This window comes from Thamnophis sirtalis, unplaced genomic scaffold, assembly GCF_051295495.1.
Source record: "Thamnophis sirtalis isolate CommonGarterSnake01/CBP01778 unplaced genomic scaffold, rThaSir2_p1.2 scaffold_7, whole genome shotgun sequence".
Taxonomy (NCBI): Eukaryota; Metazoa; Chordata; class Lepidosauria; order Squamata; family Natricidae; genus Thamnophis; species Thamnophis sirtalis.
In genome coordinates this window covers 13201669-13220670 of record NW_028261387.1, presented here as the reverse complement: position 1 = coordinate 13220670, position 19002 = coordinate 13201669, and the positions used below count along the sequence as shown (strand labels likewise).

Sequence of the window (19002 nt, the reverse complement as noted above, 5' to 3'; positions counted from 1 at the left end):
AGTGTTCCGTGCACCTTCGGCATTTAGTCAGGCCAGCCACATGACCATGGAGACGTCTTCGGACAACACTGGCTCTTCGGCTTTGAAATGGAGATGAGCACCGCCCCCTAGAGTCAGGAACGACTAGCACATTTGTGCAAGGAGAACCTTTACATTTACCTTTAGTGTTGAACATGTATTTATTTATTTATTTATTTATTTATTTATTTATTTATTTATTTATTTATTTATTAGACTTATATACCGCTTCATAGGGCTTTCAGCCCTCTCTAAGCGGTTTACAAATTTTTTAGCAAATTGAGTCAGCAACTTGTCCGGGTCCTCATTTCACCCACCTCGGAAGGATAGAAGGCTGAGTCGACCTTGAGCCGGTGAGATTTGAACCGCTGAACTGCAGATCACAGTCAGCTAAAGTGGCCTGCAGTACTGCACCCTAACCACTGCGCCACCTCGGCTATAAAGTTGTCAGTCCTATTAGGTGGACCAGACCAAAAAAATCAACTCCACAAGACTAAATCTATTTTTTTTTATTGAGATTGGTTACAATAGCACAATTTGGCAGGCCTCTCCCTAGAGAGGTTCCACTGAATTAGGAAAGTTTATATCTGAGCTACTTTTAACTAGTATCTGTCTATTATGAACTTAAAATATTTCAGCCCCCTATCTGGCAAAGGTATCTTCCTTGCCCTCGAACAAAATGGGATCTTGACAAAATAATTAAGTGCTCCTGATGTGAGACATTAATTGTGAATGTTCTTTTATCTGCAGTGTTTTCAGGTATAATATTGCTGTGCTGCTGTTTCCACATTGGCATGGCCCACAGAATAGCTTTTCTCAACCTTCTGCTTTCCAGATAAGTAAGAGACTGTGGCAGAGGTGGGTTCCTACCAGTTCGCACCGATTCGGTAGAACCGGTTCGTCAAATCTACCGAACCGGTTAGAAGTAGTTCCACCAGTGGACCCGGAAAGCAGGCCACACCTACAGAAGAGGTTCCAAAAAATTTTTAAAACCACCACTGGTCCTTGGATATGATTATTCTACACTATCATGCTCATATTTATAAAACTCAGTGCCTCTGTGAAAGGTAAGGATGACTACTGCGTTTGTGATGCAATCAGAACATTGCGTCTGTTGAAGTTGTTTTAACGCAAACCAAAGATGCCTTTTAAAAAACAAGTTTACATCATATTCTTATGCATGCCAGTGCTGTGTGTGAGGTAAATTAAGGTGGTTCTGACAAGTGTCGTCGGCATCTTCATATCCGGTCACATGGGCGGCAAGCCACTCCCATCTGGTCACATGGGTGGCAAGCCACTCCCACAAAGGAGGCCACTCCCACAGAGTAGGTTCGAACAATTTTTGAAACCCACCACTGGACTTTGGCTGTGCTGCTAATTGGGAATCCTGAAAAGCTTCATGCTGACGGTATTAGTAATAAGCTAGAAAGAAAGGTAGAAATTTGTATTCAAGACAAAATGTAATTTCAGTGCTCAAAAGCTAAGGCCAAATTTCCATCTGGAGCAAGATCACCAAGATGTAGTCTCCAAAGCATGCCTGGTGGGGCAGATGCGAACAAAGTGCCTTATCGGGGACCTTAACACGATGTACATTCTGAGTCCAATCTTGTTGATGACTTCAATGCTGGAAGAAGATTGAGTTCATCCAGCTTTTTTCTGTCACTGAGGCGATTACTGAGGGAGGTTTTCTCACACCCTTCCCATTACCCATAATTCGTATTTTTTTTAAAAAAAAATTGGCAGGTTCCCACTTGTGTAAACAATACATTTATAGAGGAAGAATAAGCTCAGGAAGAAATTCCATCCCAAAATGAAGCCAGCAAAGCTAAAAGGATTCGGCAAAAAGCCTGAACCAACGTTGTATTTATTGCGCATAATTCAAAACACACTTTCTGTTGCATGCTGAATGCTAAGATTTTTGCAGATGTTGTGCCATCTATTCCGTCCTCTGTCTCACCAAAACAAGTTTCCCTTGGGCTACTGTTATGTTCCAGACTATGAGAGCTTTCTGGTTAAACTGACTTGAATGCCAAATTTCCACTAATTCAGTTAGGTCTGCCAGAATATTGCCCACTGTCTCCTTTTCAAAACACATTCTCCCTCCCTCCCTCCCTCCCTTTTTCTTTAATACAGAGTTGTTCTCTTGATTTGAATTATAGCTCCAGATGCCAACTCTTTGTTTTCATCCCTCTTCTTCAATCTATTCCTTCCAAACTATCTAAACAGAAAAACATGTTTGCAGAATAGATTCTATGATTATTATTATTTTTTTAGCGACACATGTTTGGTGTGCTTTGCTTAAAAGTTCATTAGATTAGTATTTTCCCCTCAAAAATCATTAAGCAATAATTTTGAAAAAGTAACCCTATTGGAAAGTTAGCAAAATTGTATTTGTACAGAAAATAGCTTCAGGGGAGGAGTTTGCTCCTTTAAAAAAAAAAATCCATCTTGTCAGTTGTCTCACACTTGCCTCAAGTGAGGTTAAATGAAGAAGTTCTAAAAATCAGTGGAAAAAATATGGTGCTGAGTCAATATTCTCCACCCTGTTTTTCCAAACCTTGTGAGCATGCTCAAACCAACGGGCTTAAAAATTCAGGCTCTATAATTTTGTCAACTTCCAAAAAAGCCATGGGAATGAAAGCTGCAGAAGGGAATCTCTGGAATTGGGGAGTATCAAGGAAGAACAAACACTTAAATTATTTAAAGGTAAACTTTAGAAGTTCTTCTACTCTTGATAAAATGCTATAGCATGCTCTTTTCCCCTTTTTTTGCCATCTTTTGAATCCTTTATTTTCCTTCAATGTGGGAAAGTAATATTGTCTGTATTAACCAAGTCATGAGATTTCCTACCATGTTAGACCTTCTTTGTCTGCTTCCTTAAGAAAATAATCAGTTTTGTGCTAACAAAAAGAATCTGCCCACAACACAAGGAAAAAGGAATTCTAACCAAACTCCAGTACTTAGTATCAAATCCCCAGGTTTTAGTAAGCCAATTTTATACTTGATCACAGTGAGACAGTCTTGTTTTCGGGTAACAAGCACATCCCCTTGTGAAGCATCCCCGATTAAACTCAGAATCACCTTTCTCACCCAAATTTGGTTGAACGATGAAAATGATTAATTAATAAATGAAATTCCATTTGTATTATATTAGTTCAGGAAGGGCATGTTCTCTCTGCTCGTACATGTATATTCCAGAGCACAGACCCTGAAATAAACTGCAACAAATAAATTTACTCAGATCTTTAGAAGACTATCTATCTCCTGGCTTGTTGTACTCATTTTGCAACAGTTGCATTAGCTTAAAATTCACCCTTACAAGGCCACCTTACCTTAGCCTTCAAAAAAGAGGCAAGGCAAATTCTTCTCCATATCCTAACTGTAGTGAAGGCATCTTGCTTATTGATAGGGAAACAGGAAGGGCTTCATGGAATTTCTTACCTAGGTAGGCTCATCTAACACCTACCATCTTAGCTTTCTACAATCCACCTAAGGCATTTTAATGGAACAATGTCCTTATTATAAATTGTTGTATCTGCTGCACCTATTAATTACTTGATTCCAAAGCAGAAATAATGGTTCAAGAAAAAAACAACTGTTGTCTAAGTTCTCATAACACAGTGACAATTATGGTCTGGCTTCAACAAAGCCTTGATTTATTAGATGACCCACAGATGGATTTATATCCATCAAAGGAATCAAATCAAACCACCATAAGGCTTATCAAAACGAGTGGACCCAAGAACTATTTATTTCGTATATGTGAACGCAAAACTTAAGTTTGTGATTATGTTTGAAGTTGGATTTCATCTCTGGCTAATTAAAGATTTAATGCCATAGTTTTCAATTAGGATTCCAAATATGAACATAGACTATTTAAAAAATCCAGAAGCTTTGCATGAAAGAGCTGCACACACGGTGAAGAATGTGTGTGTATTATTATATTTTGTTCCAATAAGCCATTTTTATTGGATTATTAAATCTGAATCAGTTCATTTTCCAAAATGCAGAATTTTGATAACCTTTAACTCTGGCAAACAGACTAAAACAAATATTTATGCACAGCCAAGTCCTAAGAAAGTTCATTCACAGTAAAGTCTCAGTAGGACACACCTTCAAGTTTATAGCCTAATGTAAACTTGGACTTATTGTTTTCTTTTGTAAACTAGGTTAAGTTGATCTATGATTCACTGCATTTTAGAAAGGTCTTTGTTCCTAGAAAGTGCTCTTTGGGCTAACAAACCATTTGATAGAATTTGAAACTTTGTGGGGGGGGGGTTCATGATAAAATAACATTATTGGGCTTATTCAGTAAGGCTGGATATGCTAACTGATATAACAAAGCTTCCAATAACATTGATTATTTTTTTAAAGAAGAAATAGAGCCTGTACTTAATGTTTATTTTTCCCCTGCAGATAGTAATAGACTCTTTAAATTCAAATTAGGTTAACAACATCAGTAAAATGATTGGTTGTAAATGTCTGTGTCCTTAATGTTCAATGTTGGGGGGGGGAAATCACTCTAAAGAGGATCATGAATTAGTCATGAATTCTGACTGCAGCTCACTTTTATTTCAAATATAGAATAATAGTTACAGGATCTAGAATTTTCCTGGAATGGAAACTATTCTCTAAAAGCAAAAAAGAAAGGATTTGGCTTTTAAGAAAGAAAGAAAGAAAGAAAGAAAGAAAGAAAGAAAGAAAGAAAGAAAGAAAGAAAGAAAGAAAGAGAAAAAGAAAATGACTTTACAATGTCTTTTGGATCTATTTCTGGATTCTGGATCAGTCGTTATGGGTGCTAAATTACTGGAGGTTTTTAAGAAGAGACTGCACAGTCACTTGTCTGAAATGGTATAGGATCTCCTGCTTGAGCAGGGGGCTGGGCTAGAAGACCCCCAAAGTCCCTTCCAGCTCTATTCTGGTTTATCTATTTTGATTGATCTATCTCAGCAATTTAGAAACAAGGGGTCCTTGGTGCTCTCTGAACTTGCTTGTTTCCTTGCAGACATTTCATTACCCTAACTAGGCAACATCGTCAATGCTATTAAGGAGTCCTATTTGCTGTCAGTTTATATTCTGGTGTCTTGCTTGTCTGTATGGGTGGGGACAGTCTTACAGATTCTTTGGTTGGACTGTTTACTGATGGCTCTTTGGCAGTTCCTTGATTGGGGTATTGCTTACTTGATTGTTGGTCTGAAGTTAACCTTTTATTACCTTACAACATAGAATTTAGAAAAAAATAAATAAATAACAAATAAATAAATAAATAAACAAGATAGTGGGGAAATGCAGGGGTGGCATATAATCAGCCAATCATACTTGGTTTAGGGCTAGTCCATGTGAAAAAGATATTGCAATACAGTAGTAGTTGGCTGCAAACTTGTGTATGAGTCAACACTGGGATATAGATGCAAAACTGTTGTGGCCCAGCAGGAGCCGTTGGAGCTGCCACCAGACTCCGACAGCGAGAGGCTCTATGAGTCAGCTCTGGAGGATGTGGAGGACCCTGGACAGGGTTCCGACTCCGAGCAGGGGGCAGAGAGGCTGGTTGGCCACCAGGAGGCACCTGAGCCTGGGACCAGTGGGGAGGAGACAAGGAAGTGTGATCCTGATGTCATGCATTGGAGCAGTGGGGGGGAGACAAGGGAGTTGGTCCTGAGAGCAACAGAGAGCTAATAGGTGTAAGGAACAGTTACGCAGTTACAGGAGATAAGTGCACTCAGCTGGTGGTAATTAGGCTCCTCTCAAGACTATAAAAGGAATGATTGTGCACACGCCCCTTTGCAGGAGTCAATGTATTCACTAAAGTTGGAGAACTTTCGTGGCTAGCTTGGCAGGCTGGATTGCTGCCAAGGTTAGTCTGTGCTGGCTTGCTGCCAATGTCTTGTCTGTGCTGGCTTGCTGCCAAGGTCCTGTCGGTGTGTTAATAAATCCTTGCAGTATCTTTGTCTTGGCGTGCTTTGGTGTAGGACGAGGGGGGTCAGAACACAAAACAAATAACATTTTAAGCTGCATCAACAAATATAATTTCCAAATTATGGGAAGAATGTTATATCTACCACTTCAAGGGTACAGGACATAAAATAATACAGTTAAGGAACAAAGATTCTGGTTGAATATTAGACAAAACATTGTTAGGCAAAACTAAGAGGAGTTTGACAGTGAATCAGTCATAGATATAGATGGTTCTTCTTTCATGGACATGTTCAGCTAGGAGCTAGACAGCCATGTGCCTGGGATACTTTAATTTGGATTTCTGCACTCAGCAGGAGGATTGGACTCATGCTCTTTTTTTTTGACATTCTACAGGCCAGGAGCAAATAGTTTTATGGTGAAACCTATACTTTGGTCCCTGGTGAGCTAATCTAATAGCCATGGGCAATAATGAATAGGCATATACGCCTTTAGTTTTCAATTTATTTATATCCGCCTTTATTGTTTTTATAGTATTAAGTATCTGGGGGTACAGATAACTAATTATCTGACTTGATCTCTTCAGACGTTATCTTTAGTGATGTGTTGTGGCCCAGCAGGAGCCGTTGGAGCTGCCACCAGACTCCGACAGCGAGGGGCCCTATGAGTCGGCTCTGGAGGATGTGGAGGACCCTGGACAGGGTTCCGACTCTGAGCAGGGCGCAGAGAGGCTGGTTGGCCACCAGGAGGCGCCTGAGCCTTGGACCAGTGGGGAGGAGACAAGGGAGTGTGATCCGGACGTCATGAATTGGAGCAGTGGGGAGGAGTCAAGGGAGTTATTCCTGGATGCTCGGCATCGAAGAGCTAATAGGCGTAAGGAGCAGTTATGCAGTTACAGGAGATAATTGCACTCAGCTGGTGGTAATTAGGCTCCTCTCAAGACTATAAAAGGAATGCTTGTGCACATGCCCTTTTTTGCAGGAGTCAACGCATTCATTAAAGTTGGAGAACTTTTGTGGCTAGCTTGGCAGGCTGGATTGCTGCCAAGCCTTGTCTGTGCTGGTTTGCTGCCAAGGACCTGTCTGTCGGTTAATAAATTCCTTGAAGTATCTTTGGCTCGGCGTCCTTTGGACAAGAGGGGTCAAAGCAGTGATGCATGCAAACTATTTGCATTTCCTGTATTGGAAGAGGAGTGATCTCCTGATCACCTTTTAGAGAGGCACAATTGAAAGCATTTTAACAAACTGCCTCATTGTTTGGTTTGGTGGTAGCAGTGCAGTGGTGGGTTTCAAAAATTGTTGGAACCTACTCTGTGAGTGTGGCCTCCTTTGTGGGAGTGGCTTGCCACCCATGTGACCAGATGGGAGTGGCTTGCTGCCCATGTGACTGAATGGGAGTGGCTTGTTTATTCAAGGTACCCGCTTAATTAAAAGTGTTATATAATATCAGTATCACTTACCAACGCTCCTACTTAGCAACCAAAATGTTGGCTCAGAAAGTCTGGCATTTGAAGCACGCACGTCTTAAAGCTGCCAAGTTACAAGACCCTTGCACCCCTAACCCTTTAGGGAAAAAAACCCCAGGGGTCTTCAAACCTGACAGCTTTAAGGCTTGTGGACTTCAACTCCTAGAATTCCTCCTCCAGTCATGTTGCGGCGACGTCGCACAGATGGATCTGCTCCATCTTTGTTTTTTTGCAGGGGGCAGGGCTGCCGCTGAAGATACCGACAAGCCCCCGCCGCCACCAGAATAACTGCTGCTGCCTCCTCCTCCTCCTCAAACAGCACCACCACATTTGCTGCCCGGTGCTGCGGCTGAGGTGAAGCCGCCAAAGCTCCCGCTGGCACCCCTGCCCGTGGCAGCAGCGGTGGCGCCTCCCCCCTCCGCTCGGAGCACCTGAGCTGGCCTCCGCGTTACCCATGCCGCCTCCTCCTCCTCCTCCGCTGTGCTTTTGAGAAGCCATGAGGCCTTTTTTTCCTGCTCCCGCCCCCTCCACCTCATGGCTCCTCAAAAGCACGGTGGAGGAGGAGGGGTAACGCGGGGCCCAGCTCAGGTGCTCCGAGCGGAGGTGGAGGCACCACTGCTATGGGTGGGGGTGCTGGGGGGAGCTTTGGCGGCTTCACCTCAGCCGCAGCGTCGGGCAGCAAATCCGGCAGTGCTGTTGGAGGAGGAGGAGGAGGCAGCAGATATTCCGGTGGCGGCGAGGGCTTTGGAGGTTCACTTCAGCTGTGGTTCCGGGCTCAAGCGGCTAGGAATGGCCGCCCACAAAGGACCTCCCCAGGATTGCTTTGCTGAACACGGTGCGACTGACGCTAGTTTGAGTGGCCGCGGCCGGCGCAAACTACTGTCAGTTGCCCAGTGCTCAACAAAACAAGTCTGGGGAGGTCCTTTGCAGGTGGCCAGTTCTAGCCGCCTGCAAAGGACTTCCCCGCGCTTGCTTGCCGCGCACCTTAGAGGGAACATTGCCGGCATTCTCGCAAGTTAATTACTTCTGGGTTCACCGACCAACCGGTCCACAAGGACCGGCAAAAACCGGTAGGAACCCACCCCTGTAGCAGTGCTTCCGATAGAAGGTCCATACAGAGAGGAAAGGACAGCCAAGATTATAAGAAGCTTGTATCCCATTAATCAGGATATTGCTTATAAGTGCTACTTAGAGCTCCAAGCATTGTTGGAGACTCCACACACCCACTTCAAGGTCCCCTCTGGGAGGAGGTTTCAAAGTATCTCTAGCAAGACTACTAGATTCTGTAACAGCTTTGTTCCTTATGCCATCCGTCTTACAAATTTGCAGGATTCTTTTTCCCCACCATATATATGTATACATTCGAACTAGACTGTGATGTTTCTTTGTCATATGTGTGGGTATATGTGTATATGCATAATGGTTTTGAGCGCTGAATGCAATGAAATTTCATTTGAATGTACTGATTAGTGTACATTTAAAGTAACAAAGTTTTTATTCAATTCTACAAATAACTCAAGGCAGGGAACATATGCAACATGCAATGTCCATTCCTTCTCCAATTTCCCTCACATTCCTGTGAGGTGAATTGGGCTGAGAGAGTGACCAGCCCAAAGTCACTGAGCTGACAGTCTCCTCTTTAGCCCAGCACCTTAACCACTATGCCAAACTGGCTCATTGTCTTTATATTTATTTCTTAATGTAGTTTTTTTAAAATACCTGTTGCATCTGTTGTTTTTATATCTGTGGTTTCTTTCTTCTTCTTCCTTTTTAATGATTGTTGTGTGCTGCCCAGAGTTACTTTTGGCGAGATGGATAGATATAAAAAATTGATTAATAAAAGATGAATAGGCTACTCATTTTTTAACCTTTAAAGCAGTGCTTGGCTACTGTTCATAGTACCTTGGCTTAACATATCTAAAATTCTGGATTACATGGCAGCAAAGAGAATAAACTCTAGGCTGGTGTTTGATGGTTTGAGATTTTACTGCTTACATGCCTAACATGACCTCTAATATAGCGCAATCCCCATTTTTACTGCCTGATGATGGAGAAAGAGAGAAAAAAATGTCTGCAGGTTGTGATTTAAAAGAAAGGGGGGAAAATCCCTTAAAAAGGTTTCACTTGGTTGGAAAAAATGATAAAGCAGCATATAGACTTGAAACCAGAAATATTTTTGTTGGGCATCCTACCGGAAAAATATGATAAAGAGACTATATATCTGGTTTAACATATACTAACTGCAGCCAGAATTGTATTTGCACAACAATGGAAAAATGATGAGATTCCGTCAGATGAGAACGTAATTAATACTAGAACGCACAGAAATGGGCAGACTAACGCTTATTATTAAGGCTAAAGAAGAAACAATATTATTTGACGTGGGATGTATTTTATCAATGGTTAGACAATAAAAACATAAGTTAGAAAGGAGGAGATATAAAAAGAGGTAATGTTAACGTGGAGAAAATTTGACAATGAAGATGTTATGTATTATTGCAATTATATTAATATATAGCTATACTATTAGCATTTTTTTTTTAAAAATTATTTTAAACACATCAACAAAAACAAACACATGACTTAAACAACATAGGAACTAGAAGTTCCATCATATATCATACAGCAGTTCCGTATCGGTTTCTTTACAGTTAGTGTTTTCCCTCCTATACATTTCTATCTTACATTCATAGTCCCCTTATTAGTTATCCATTTTTATCTCCTATTCTATATTTATTCATACTTAGCTATTTATAACAAAATATTGTTTATTCTTTTTCTTTGCCATTCTTATACCTTTGTTATTCCATTTAAAAGGTTATAATATACAGTTTGGGTTGCTTTGTTTACCATCCCTAGCGCCTGTTGTAACACCACCATATTTTCCCTTTCTTTTCTCCCTCCCTTCCTTCTCTACTTTCTTCCTTCCTCCTCTCCTTCCCCTTCCTTCTTCCCTTACCTCTCCCCTACTCCTACTCTCTCTCTTCCCCTTCCTACCCTCTCTCCTTCTTTCTCTCCCTTCCACCCTCCTCTTCTACTTTCTCTCCTTTCCACCCACCTCCTTACCTCTTTCTTCTTCCCTTGCCTCTCCTCCACTCTTCCTCTTCCCTTCCTACTATCTCTCCTTCTCTTTCTCTCCCTTCCACCCTCCTCTCCTTCTTTCTCTCCTTTCCACCCACCTCTCCTTACCTCTTTCTTCTTCCCTTGCCTCTCCTCCACTCTTCCTCTTCCCTTCCTACTATCTCTCCTTCTCTTTCTCTCCCTTCCACCCTCCTTTCCCTTCCTCCTTCCCTCCCTTCTCTACTTCCTTCCTCCTCTCCTTCTCCTTCCTTCTTCCCTTACCTCTTCTCTACTCCTGCTCTCTCTCTCTTATTATTAAGGCTAAAGAAGAAACAATATTTTTGACGTGGGATGTATTTTATCAATGGTTAGACAATAAAAACATAAGTTAGAAGGGAGGAGATATAAAAAGAGGTAATGTTAACGTGGAGGAAATTTGACAACGAAGATGTTATGCATTATTGCAATTATATTAATATATAGCTATACTATTAGCATTATTGTCACCAATATAATAATAAATATGTGGATTATGACCGTTCAAATAACTGTACCCAGATCACACACAGTTTGATGGAAATGGAAAGTAATATAAATAAAACAAATAAAACATTAAAAAAAAAGAAAAGGGGTGGAGGGGGAAATCTTTGCTTCCCCGCCCGACCTTCCCCGATAAAATATCCCAGGATTTTTCCCAGCCTGCAGGAGGCTTCGCGTCCACCTCCTTAGCCCCAACCCTCACCCCCACCCCCCGTGCGGTCACGTGATTCAAGGAGCCGCAAATCGCTCCTACTTTTGCGGCAGGGTGACAACCAAAGGGCGCGACAAGGAGCGGCGGCGGCGGCGCCCAAAGCTGATGGGGGGGGAGGAGGAGGGAGGGAGGAGGAGTCGGGTGCGTGGTGGGCGGGAAGAGGAAAACGGGAGGGCCGCGCGGGCGGTGGGCGGGAGCGAGCGCGACGCCCGTCCCGACGTGAAACTCCCCCCTTTCCCTCATGGGAATCTGAGTCGAGGGGGTTAACACCCCCCCACCCACCCAAACACACACGCACGCACACGGACACTCGTGGCTCTCTGCTCCTCCGGCCGCCCGAGGGTGCGAGCCAGAGGCGCCCCCCTCCCCCCGCTTGCCGTCCTGGCCCAGACCCGCCTCCCCGGCGGCGGTGTCCAGGTGCGAAGCCCAGACCCAAAAGCAATGGCGTCCAACGCGGCGGAGAGGGAGATTTTCTTCACGGAGCTCCAGCAGGTAGAGAAAAGAAATTGGAATGGAGGGTGTGTGTGGGGGGGGGGGAGAGGGCAGGTCCCCTCCCTTCTTTCCTTCCGTTCCTTCCTTCCTCCATTCAAAAAACTTCCTTCCTTTCTTCTTCCCTTCCTTCCCTCTCCCTAGTCAAAAAAAGTTCCCTCGCTCCAGTCAAAAAAAAAATCATTCCTTCCTTTCAGTCAAAAAAATTCCTTCCTTCCCTCCCTCCAGTCCAAAAACTTCCTTCCTTTCTTCTTCCCTTCTTCCCTTCCCTCTCCTAGTCAAAAAAGTTCCCTCGCTCCAGTCAAAAAAAAATATCATTCCTTCCTTCCTTCCAGTCAAAAAATTTCCTTCCTTCCCTCCCTCCAGTCAAAAAACTTCCTTCCTTTCTTCTTCCCTTCTTTCCTTCCCTCTCCTAGTCCAAAAAGTTCCTTCCTTCGCTCCAGTCAAAATGTTGCATCCTTCCTTCTTCCTTCCTTTCTTCCCTACTGAAAAAGTTACATCCTTTCTTTTCCTTCCTTCCTTCCTTTCCTACTGAAAAAGTTGCATCCTTTCTTTCCTTCTTTCCTTCCTTCCTTTCCTTTCCTCTCCTCAGAAAAGTTGCTTCCCTCCTTCCCACCCCCACCCTCCCCATCTTCTTCAGCTCCTGGCTGGGGAGGTGGAGCCGCCCCCTCCAGGCCCCCTTTCTCGCTTGGTTGGCGCACCCTCCGTCCCTCGACTTTAATCTCCTTTACGGGAGTAGCCTTGCCTCGCTGATTGCCTGGCCTAGAAGACCCCTGGAGTCCTCCTCCCCGCCTTTCATTTGCCTGATTGCTTTTAATTGAAAGTAAAACTTCTCGGGTTAAAAATAATAATAGTAAGAATCCTCCTTTACCATTCCGGCGGTACGTTCCTTTCAGTTTAGCTTGGGCTTGAAGGATTTTTAACGATGGGAATGGTAGATATCGGTGCTGGATTTTGGTACCCACAGTTGTTACTTTGTCAAAAAAAAAAACACCTTTTAAAATGGCATTATCTTGACTGTTTAAGGAAAAGAAGGCATAGCAATGAATATGTTGGGTTTCAGCCCTCTTGATTACTTAGCAAGTACTATATCAGCTGAGCATGATGGAGTTGCAATCCAAGTGCATCCAGAAAGCACCAGTTAGGGAAAAGCTGATCTAATAGCTAAGCAATGGACGGGAAATGATTAGAGCAATTGTTTAACATGCATCTCCTAATTTAGGAATATTAGAAGAGCTGTTCTAGATCACACACACCCCAAAACCCGATCTGATTCTTCATTCTTTTATTACAGAGACCAATTAATTGCCTGTAGGCAGAACACAAATGGGCAACAGTATGTTCTTGTTTAGATTTTGCAGCAGTTTTCTGGTAAACATTTTCAGAGTTGTGTCAGCATCCCCTGTTTCTTGCACAGTATTCAACTGAGACAAACTGTTGTGGAAATTTTGCAAGTTTTGTAAACCAACTGAATATATATCAACAAATAATCTTTCAAATTTAGATTCAACTCAATTCAAATTACATCGTTTTATAAACCGCCCAGAATAGGTACAGAGATGGGTGGCATACAGATTTAATAAATGTATTCCTAACTGATGATACCTTAATGTTCAGAACAGCATTGATTTAGGAAGCTTGATTTTTACCAACTGTAAGACTTAACTTTATTACAGATTGCATTAATAATCTGAATAATTCTTCAGATTCAACAAGTGTCCTAAAAGTTTATGATTAAAAAATCCTTATATTATGATTAAAGAAACTGTTTTAAACTGAAACATATGCTTGGGTCAAGATATGAAATGAAAGGGGGTCTATTTGCTCTAGAGATGCGTGCAAAGATGGTCAAAATATTTTGAGGTTCTGAAACAGTGGAAAAATCACTGTGTGTTTGGTAGGACATGTTATGTAGGGAGCTGCTGGGAGAGGGAGAAGAGAGGGGGCAATTCACACCAACCTTGCTCTATTTGCCCCAGAAAATTGCTTCAAGTGTTGTTTTGACCAAAATATGAAAAAACAAAAATGTTCCAGCTATTGCTTCTGCTAAATTGTGTTCAAAGTGGAAAGGTGCAGCAGAATTTTGAGAATATGACAAAATTTATTTTGTGCTCAAAACAAAATACACTTTCAGCTTTGTGTGCAACTTTAAAAATGTTTATAGTGCTTAAAATACTTGTCTTAAGCCCACAATTTATCCCAAAATTTCTGTTGTTGTGAGACATTTGTTAAGTGAGTTTTGCCTCATTTTACGACTTTTATTGTCACAGTTATTAAGTGAATCGCTGCAATTGTGAAGTTAGTAACCCGATTGTTAAGTGAATCTGGCTTCCCCATTGGCTTTGCTTGTCAAAAAGTTGCAAAAGGTGATCCCATGACCTTGGCACACAGCAACCATCATAAATATGAGCCTGTTACCAGCATCTGCATTTTGATCACATGACCATGGGGATGCTGCAAAGGTTGTAACTGTGAAAAATGATGTCACTTTTTTCAGTAGCATTGAAACTTTGAACAGTCAAATAAATCCAGTTTTGGTCACCATGATGTAGAAAAGGTGTGGAGACTCTAGAAAGAGTGCAGAGAAGAGCAACAAAGATGATTAGGGGACTGGAGACTAAAACATATGAAGAACAGTTGCAGGAACTGGGTATGTCTAGTTTAGAAAGAAGGACTAGGGGAGACATGATAGCAGTGTTCCAATATCTCAGGGGTTGCCACAAAGAAGAGGGAGTCAAACTATTCTCCATGGCACCTGAGGGTAGAACAAGAAGCAATGGGTGGAAAGTAATCAAGGAGAGAAGCAACTTAGAACTGAGGAGAAATTTCCTGACAGTTAGAACAATTAATCAGTGGAACAGCTTGCCTCCAGAAGTTGTGAATGCCCCAACACTGGAAGTCTTTAAGAAGATGTTGGATAGCCATTTGTCTGAAATGGTATAGGGTTTCCTGCCTAGGCAGGGGGTTGGGCTAGAAGACCTCCAAGGTTCCTTCCAACCCTGCTATTGTATTGTATTAAATTGTTGTAACTCAAGAACTACTTTTATACTCATGAAATGTTTGGCTATGGTTAATAATACCCTATAATGGGCCCTGTAATCCCTGTAATGGTTAATAATACCCTGTAATGGGCCCTGTAATCCCTAGTGCGGCGTAACGGAGTGAGCTCCCGTTACTTGTCCCAGCTTCTGCCAACCTAGCAGTTCGAAAGCACCAAAAAATGCAAGTAGAAAAAATAGGAACCACCTTTGGTGGGAAGGTAACAGCGTTCCATGAGCCCTTGGTGTGTAGTCATGCCAGCCACATGACCACGGAGATGTCTTTGGACAGCGCTGGCTCTTCAGCTTTGAAATGGAGATGAGCACCGCCCCCAAGAGTCGGGAACAACTAGCTCATGTGTGCGAGTGGAACCTTTACCTGTAATGGGCAAATGATAGAAAGGCAAAGATTAGGCTGAAAACTGAAATATAGTCATTGCCCTACAATGTGAAGAAACAATTATGATGTTCTCTAACCTGTCAACCTACTCTAAGCAAACTGCTTATGGTATATATCAGTGTTTCTCAACCTTGGTAACTTGAAGATGTCCGGACTTCAACTCCCATAATTCCCCAGCCAGCAAATGCTGGCTGGGGAATTCTGGGAGTTGAAGTCCAGACATCTTCAAGTTGCCAAGGTTGAGAAACACTGGTATATATTACAGTACTTGTGTTATGATAGATACTGGCTTTTTTCTATTTAAGGACAATTTTTTCAAAAACAAAAAAAAAGGTTGTCTGGTTTATTCTCCATCCCAACACCATGCCTTATGGAACAATTAAAAATATTTCCTGTGAAAATTAAGCAGTTTTGCTGTGAACAAATGGGGTTGTTGAATTAGATGGCATTTTACACATATTATCTTAGAATATAAAAATAAATGGAAAATCAGAGAATAAACAAAAGTTCCATGCATATGGTCACTGAGATTCCTAAACATTTTGAGGAGCTAGGGAATGATTTTGCCCCCATTGATAAAATAGAATTAATAATAATGTGTAATGTTTGCTTATTTTACTAGATTTTGGGGGGGGAAAACAATTTGATTTTAGAAATTACCATAATAATAAAGTCTAATTTTTTCAAGTGATAAAAAGTACAGAAATGGTTACTGCTATTCTTGCTAGCTGAGAAGAAGGAGGTTTTGTGTCTTAATGTGGCCACTTCTTAATGCATAGTTATATGGAGGAACAATAATCCATGTTGGCTAGAAATTCTGCAAGCAGAAGTGGTTAAAGCTCCAGGCTAGAAACCAGGGGAGTGTAAGTTCTAGTCTTGCCTTAAGCTCAAAGCCAGCTGGACGATCTTGGGCCAGTCATTCTTTCTTACCCTTAGGAAGAAGTCAATGACAAACCAGTTCTGAAAATTGCCAAGAAAACTGCAAGGATTATTCGAAGAAGCAGGCAGGAGTTAATACTGACTTGGAAGCACACACAAAAAAAGGCTCAGTATAGTATTTCTAGAAAGGGATGTTATTTGTTATTTATTGTTATCTATTAAATTTTTCTTAGAAAATGGTGAGATACTTTGGCAATCACATTTACTTGGTTAGTGAATTAATGTTACTGATTCTCAGATTGAAATAGCCCGTTCCCAGCTCCTGATGTTCCACTGTAACATTTCTCACTGCTTTGCATGCCCCTGAGCTTATCAGCACCTTCTCTATTCCTCAGTCACCACAATTTCAGCATACCATAATCCCACGAGCCTTCTGATCTTTGCAAAATATTCTGTTGCTGCTTCCCCCATATTCACTTAGTCTCCATCGGTGTCCTTGGTTTTTCTCACTTTTATTCACACTTCCTCAAAATACTTCTTTCTGAAGCAACTGTGTTTTTGGCCTGTATTTAAAATGAAATTTTATTCTCTGTCTAGACCAGTGTTTCTCAACCTTGGCAACTTGAAGATGTCCGGACTTCAACTCCCAGAATTCCCTGGCCGCTGGCTGGGGAATTCTGGGAGTTGAAATCTGGACATCTTCAAGTTGCCAAGGTTGAGAAACACTGGTCTAGACCAAGTGTTGATTTTAGACCTAAACCAGTCGAAACCAACATTTCTGTATATGGAATAGTCCTTGCATGAACTGTTTTGCACATCTGTATGGACTAGCTTGCATGCCGCACTTCATGTTTCTAGCTTCTAATATGCACAATGGAAATACTTCTTGCTCTTTATATAGGCAACAAGAAAAATCTTGAACATTTTGTGACCCACATTAGTAAATTACATAGACCCAGAGAATATCTAAAATTGTGTTTAAGGGAAAGAAATTTAATTGCAATCTGAAATTTAACTTATACAAGTTATTTTATATTAGAAACCAGGTGGAGATGAGATTAACTCCCTATTACACTCTCTGGTCATAAAACCCAATGTGAGGCGCAGCCATAAAATGCAATAAGATAGAAGTCTCTCCATTGCTCCAATTCATTTGAATTCCCCATGTGTATATTTTATTCAACAACAACAGATTTAGTGGGTTTTTTTCCTAAGTAGCTTCTTCCCCATTTAATCTATGTGACAACATTTTGCTTGGGTTTTTTTTTTCTTCTATAAATAGGAAATCCATCAGAGTTGATCATAGCAAACTCACTGCAAAGGTGGTTGGGACATCAGCCAAGAAGAATAGGGAATTGCAAATGATCAGAAGCAACAGTTTGCTTTCTTGTTCAAAAATGTAAACTTGTAGGTAACAGTGATGAGATTATCCTAAGTAGAACCATTCTAGCTTCTAGAACCATTCTAACTAGCATCAGAAGAAGTTGTTCAATTGAGAGCTAGTAGCAGCATTTACACATATTCTGTTGTTCATTTTCACTTGGGCTTGGGAATTCTGGGCTCAAGAATTTAATATCCTGATCCAGAGTATAACCCTCATCTAAAAAGAGACATTCTGCAAATAGGGGTTTTTTCTTCTAATATGCATAGCAAACCTCCCCAATGTAAACAGCAGCAAATATTCTATCCGCATTTACTCTTACATGTAAGTTGTAATCCCTCTGTGAAAGCAAGATTTAATTCAGTAGCTGAGAAACAAAGTATTCAACAGAATCTGTTATGCTGGCCATTTTTGAGGGAGACATTATTAAAGAGTCTATACATCATATTTAGTAATGGGTGGGTATATTTCCTGTTTCTGATTTTTCATTTCTCAATTGCATATATATAATATATACATACATACATACATACATACATACATACATACATACATACATACATACATACATACAATTTGAATAAAAGAACACAAAGTGGCTCATGAAAATAAATCGTAACATTCATGTCCAAATTTTTGAAAAGCAGAAAAAGATAACATAGATAAAAATGGAAAAACAAATTGTTAATTTTGATTAGTAGTTCATGAAATAAAGTTATCTTATTGTTCAACTAAGTCTTAAATGATTTTTATTATAAATTGTTATTGTTTTGTGGCCTGACTGAAGATTACCAGTGTTGTTTAAAACATCTTCTCCGTACCACCCCAAATATTATTTGAGTGCTAAGACTTGTTTGTATAACAAAAATGAGTTGCAGTTTGCCAAATGTGGACATTTTCTCTCCATACATTTTAATGACAGGAAAGGTACAATCATTTTTATTTCTATTTATTTTTTATTTATCAAGCATCTGAATGTTTACATTTCTGTCAGTGTGAACTTTATTTATAAGCCTGTAAATTATGTAGACAAGTAAGCAATATATAGTACATTTTGTCTAATATCTTGAAATAGCTTATGTTGCATTCAGTGTTATTTTGGAAATTCCAGCTGGAGTGAAAAACTTGCTGATTATTATCCATATTGCTTTTGATATAGATACCATTCATTCAAATTTTTGATATATACAAACTTTGCTAAATGTATGTTGTGTTGGAACTGTGTACAATATGTAATTGGATAGTGAAATATTGCTACAAAACACATTACTGTAGAGATAAAGGATTGAATAGGCACAAATATATTGAAGACAACAGAGATATGTAGACCCCCAACTGTCATAATTGATTAAAGATGGATTGTGAATAAGGAGACTCTTCCTCTAACTGTCTAACACATCATGTTGGAAATAAGAGTGGCTGCTTTAACATCTAAGAAAAAAAATGATTGCTGAGCCCAAACAATAAGTGTTTGTTTGTTTTTTAAAAAATGAAGTTCTTGCAATTATAGGCAGGTGATGGCATACTAAATAAGACCATTATAGAAAGGCTAAGGAAATAAAACATATATATGTTTAATATTAGCTCTTGGTTAACTATTTTTAATTT

General features: G+C 40.7%; 1 protein-coding gene across 2 annotated transcripts in view; it reads left to right on the top strand.

Moving 5' to 3' along the window:
* The first annotated feature begins 11493 nt into the window (after window positions 1-11493).
* The window catches only part of PKN2 (protein kinase N2), a 61850-nt gene continuing 54341 nt past the window's right edge, over window positions 11494-19002 (top strand). The window contains exon 1 of one of the 2 annotated variants that reach the window (XM_087719338.1): window positions 11494-11699. In XM_087719338.1, the coding sequence (XP_087575464.1) occupies window positions 11649-11699 (51 nt within the window). In that variant the 5' untranslated portion in view covers window positions 11494-11648. The remainder of the gene's footprint in view (window positions 11700-19002) is intronic. The other variant, XM_087719337.1, reaches the window with a different exon arrangement.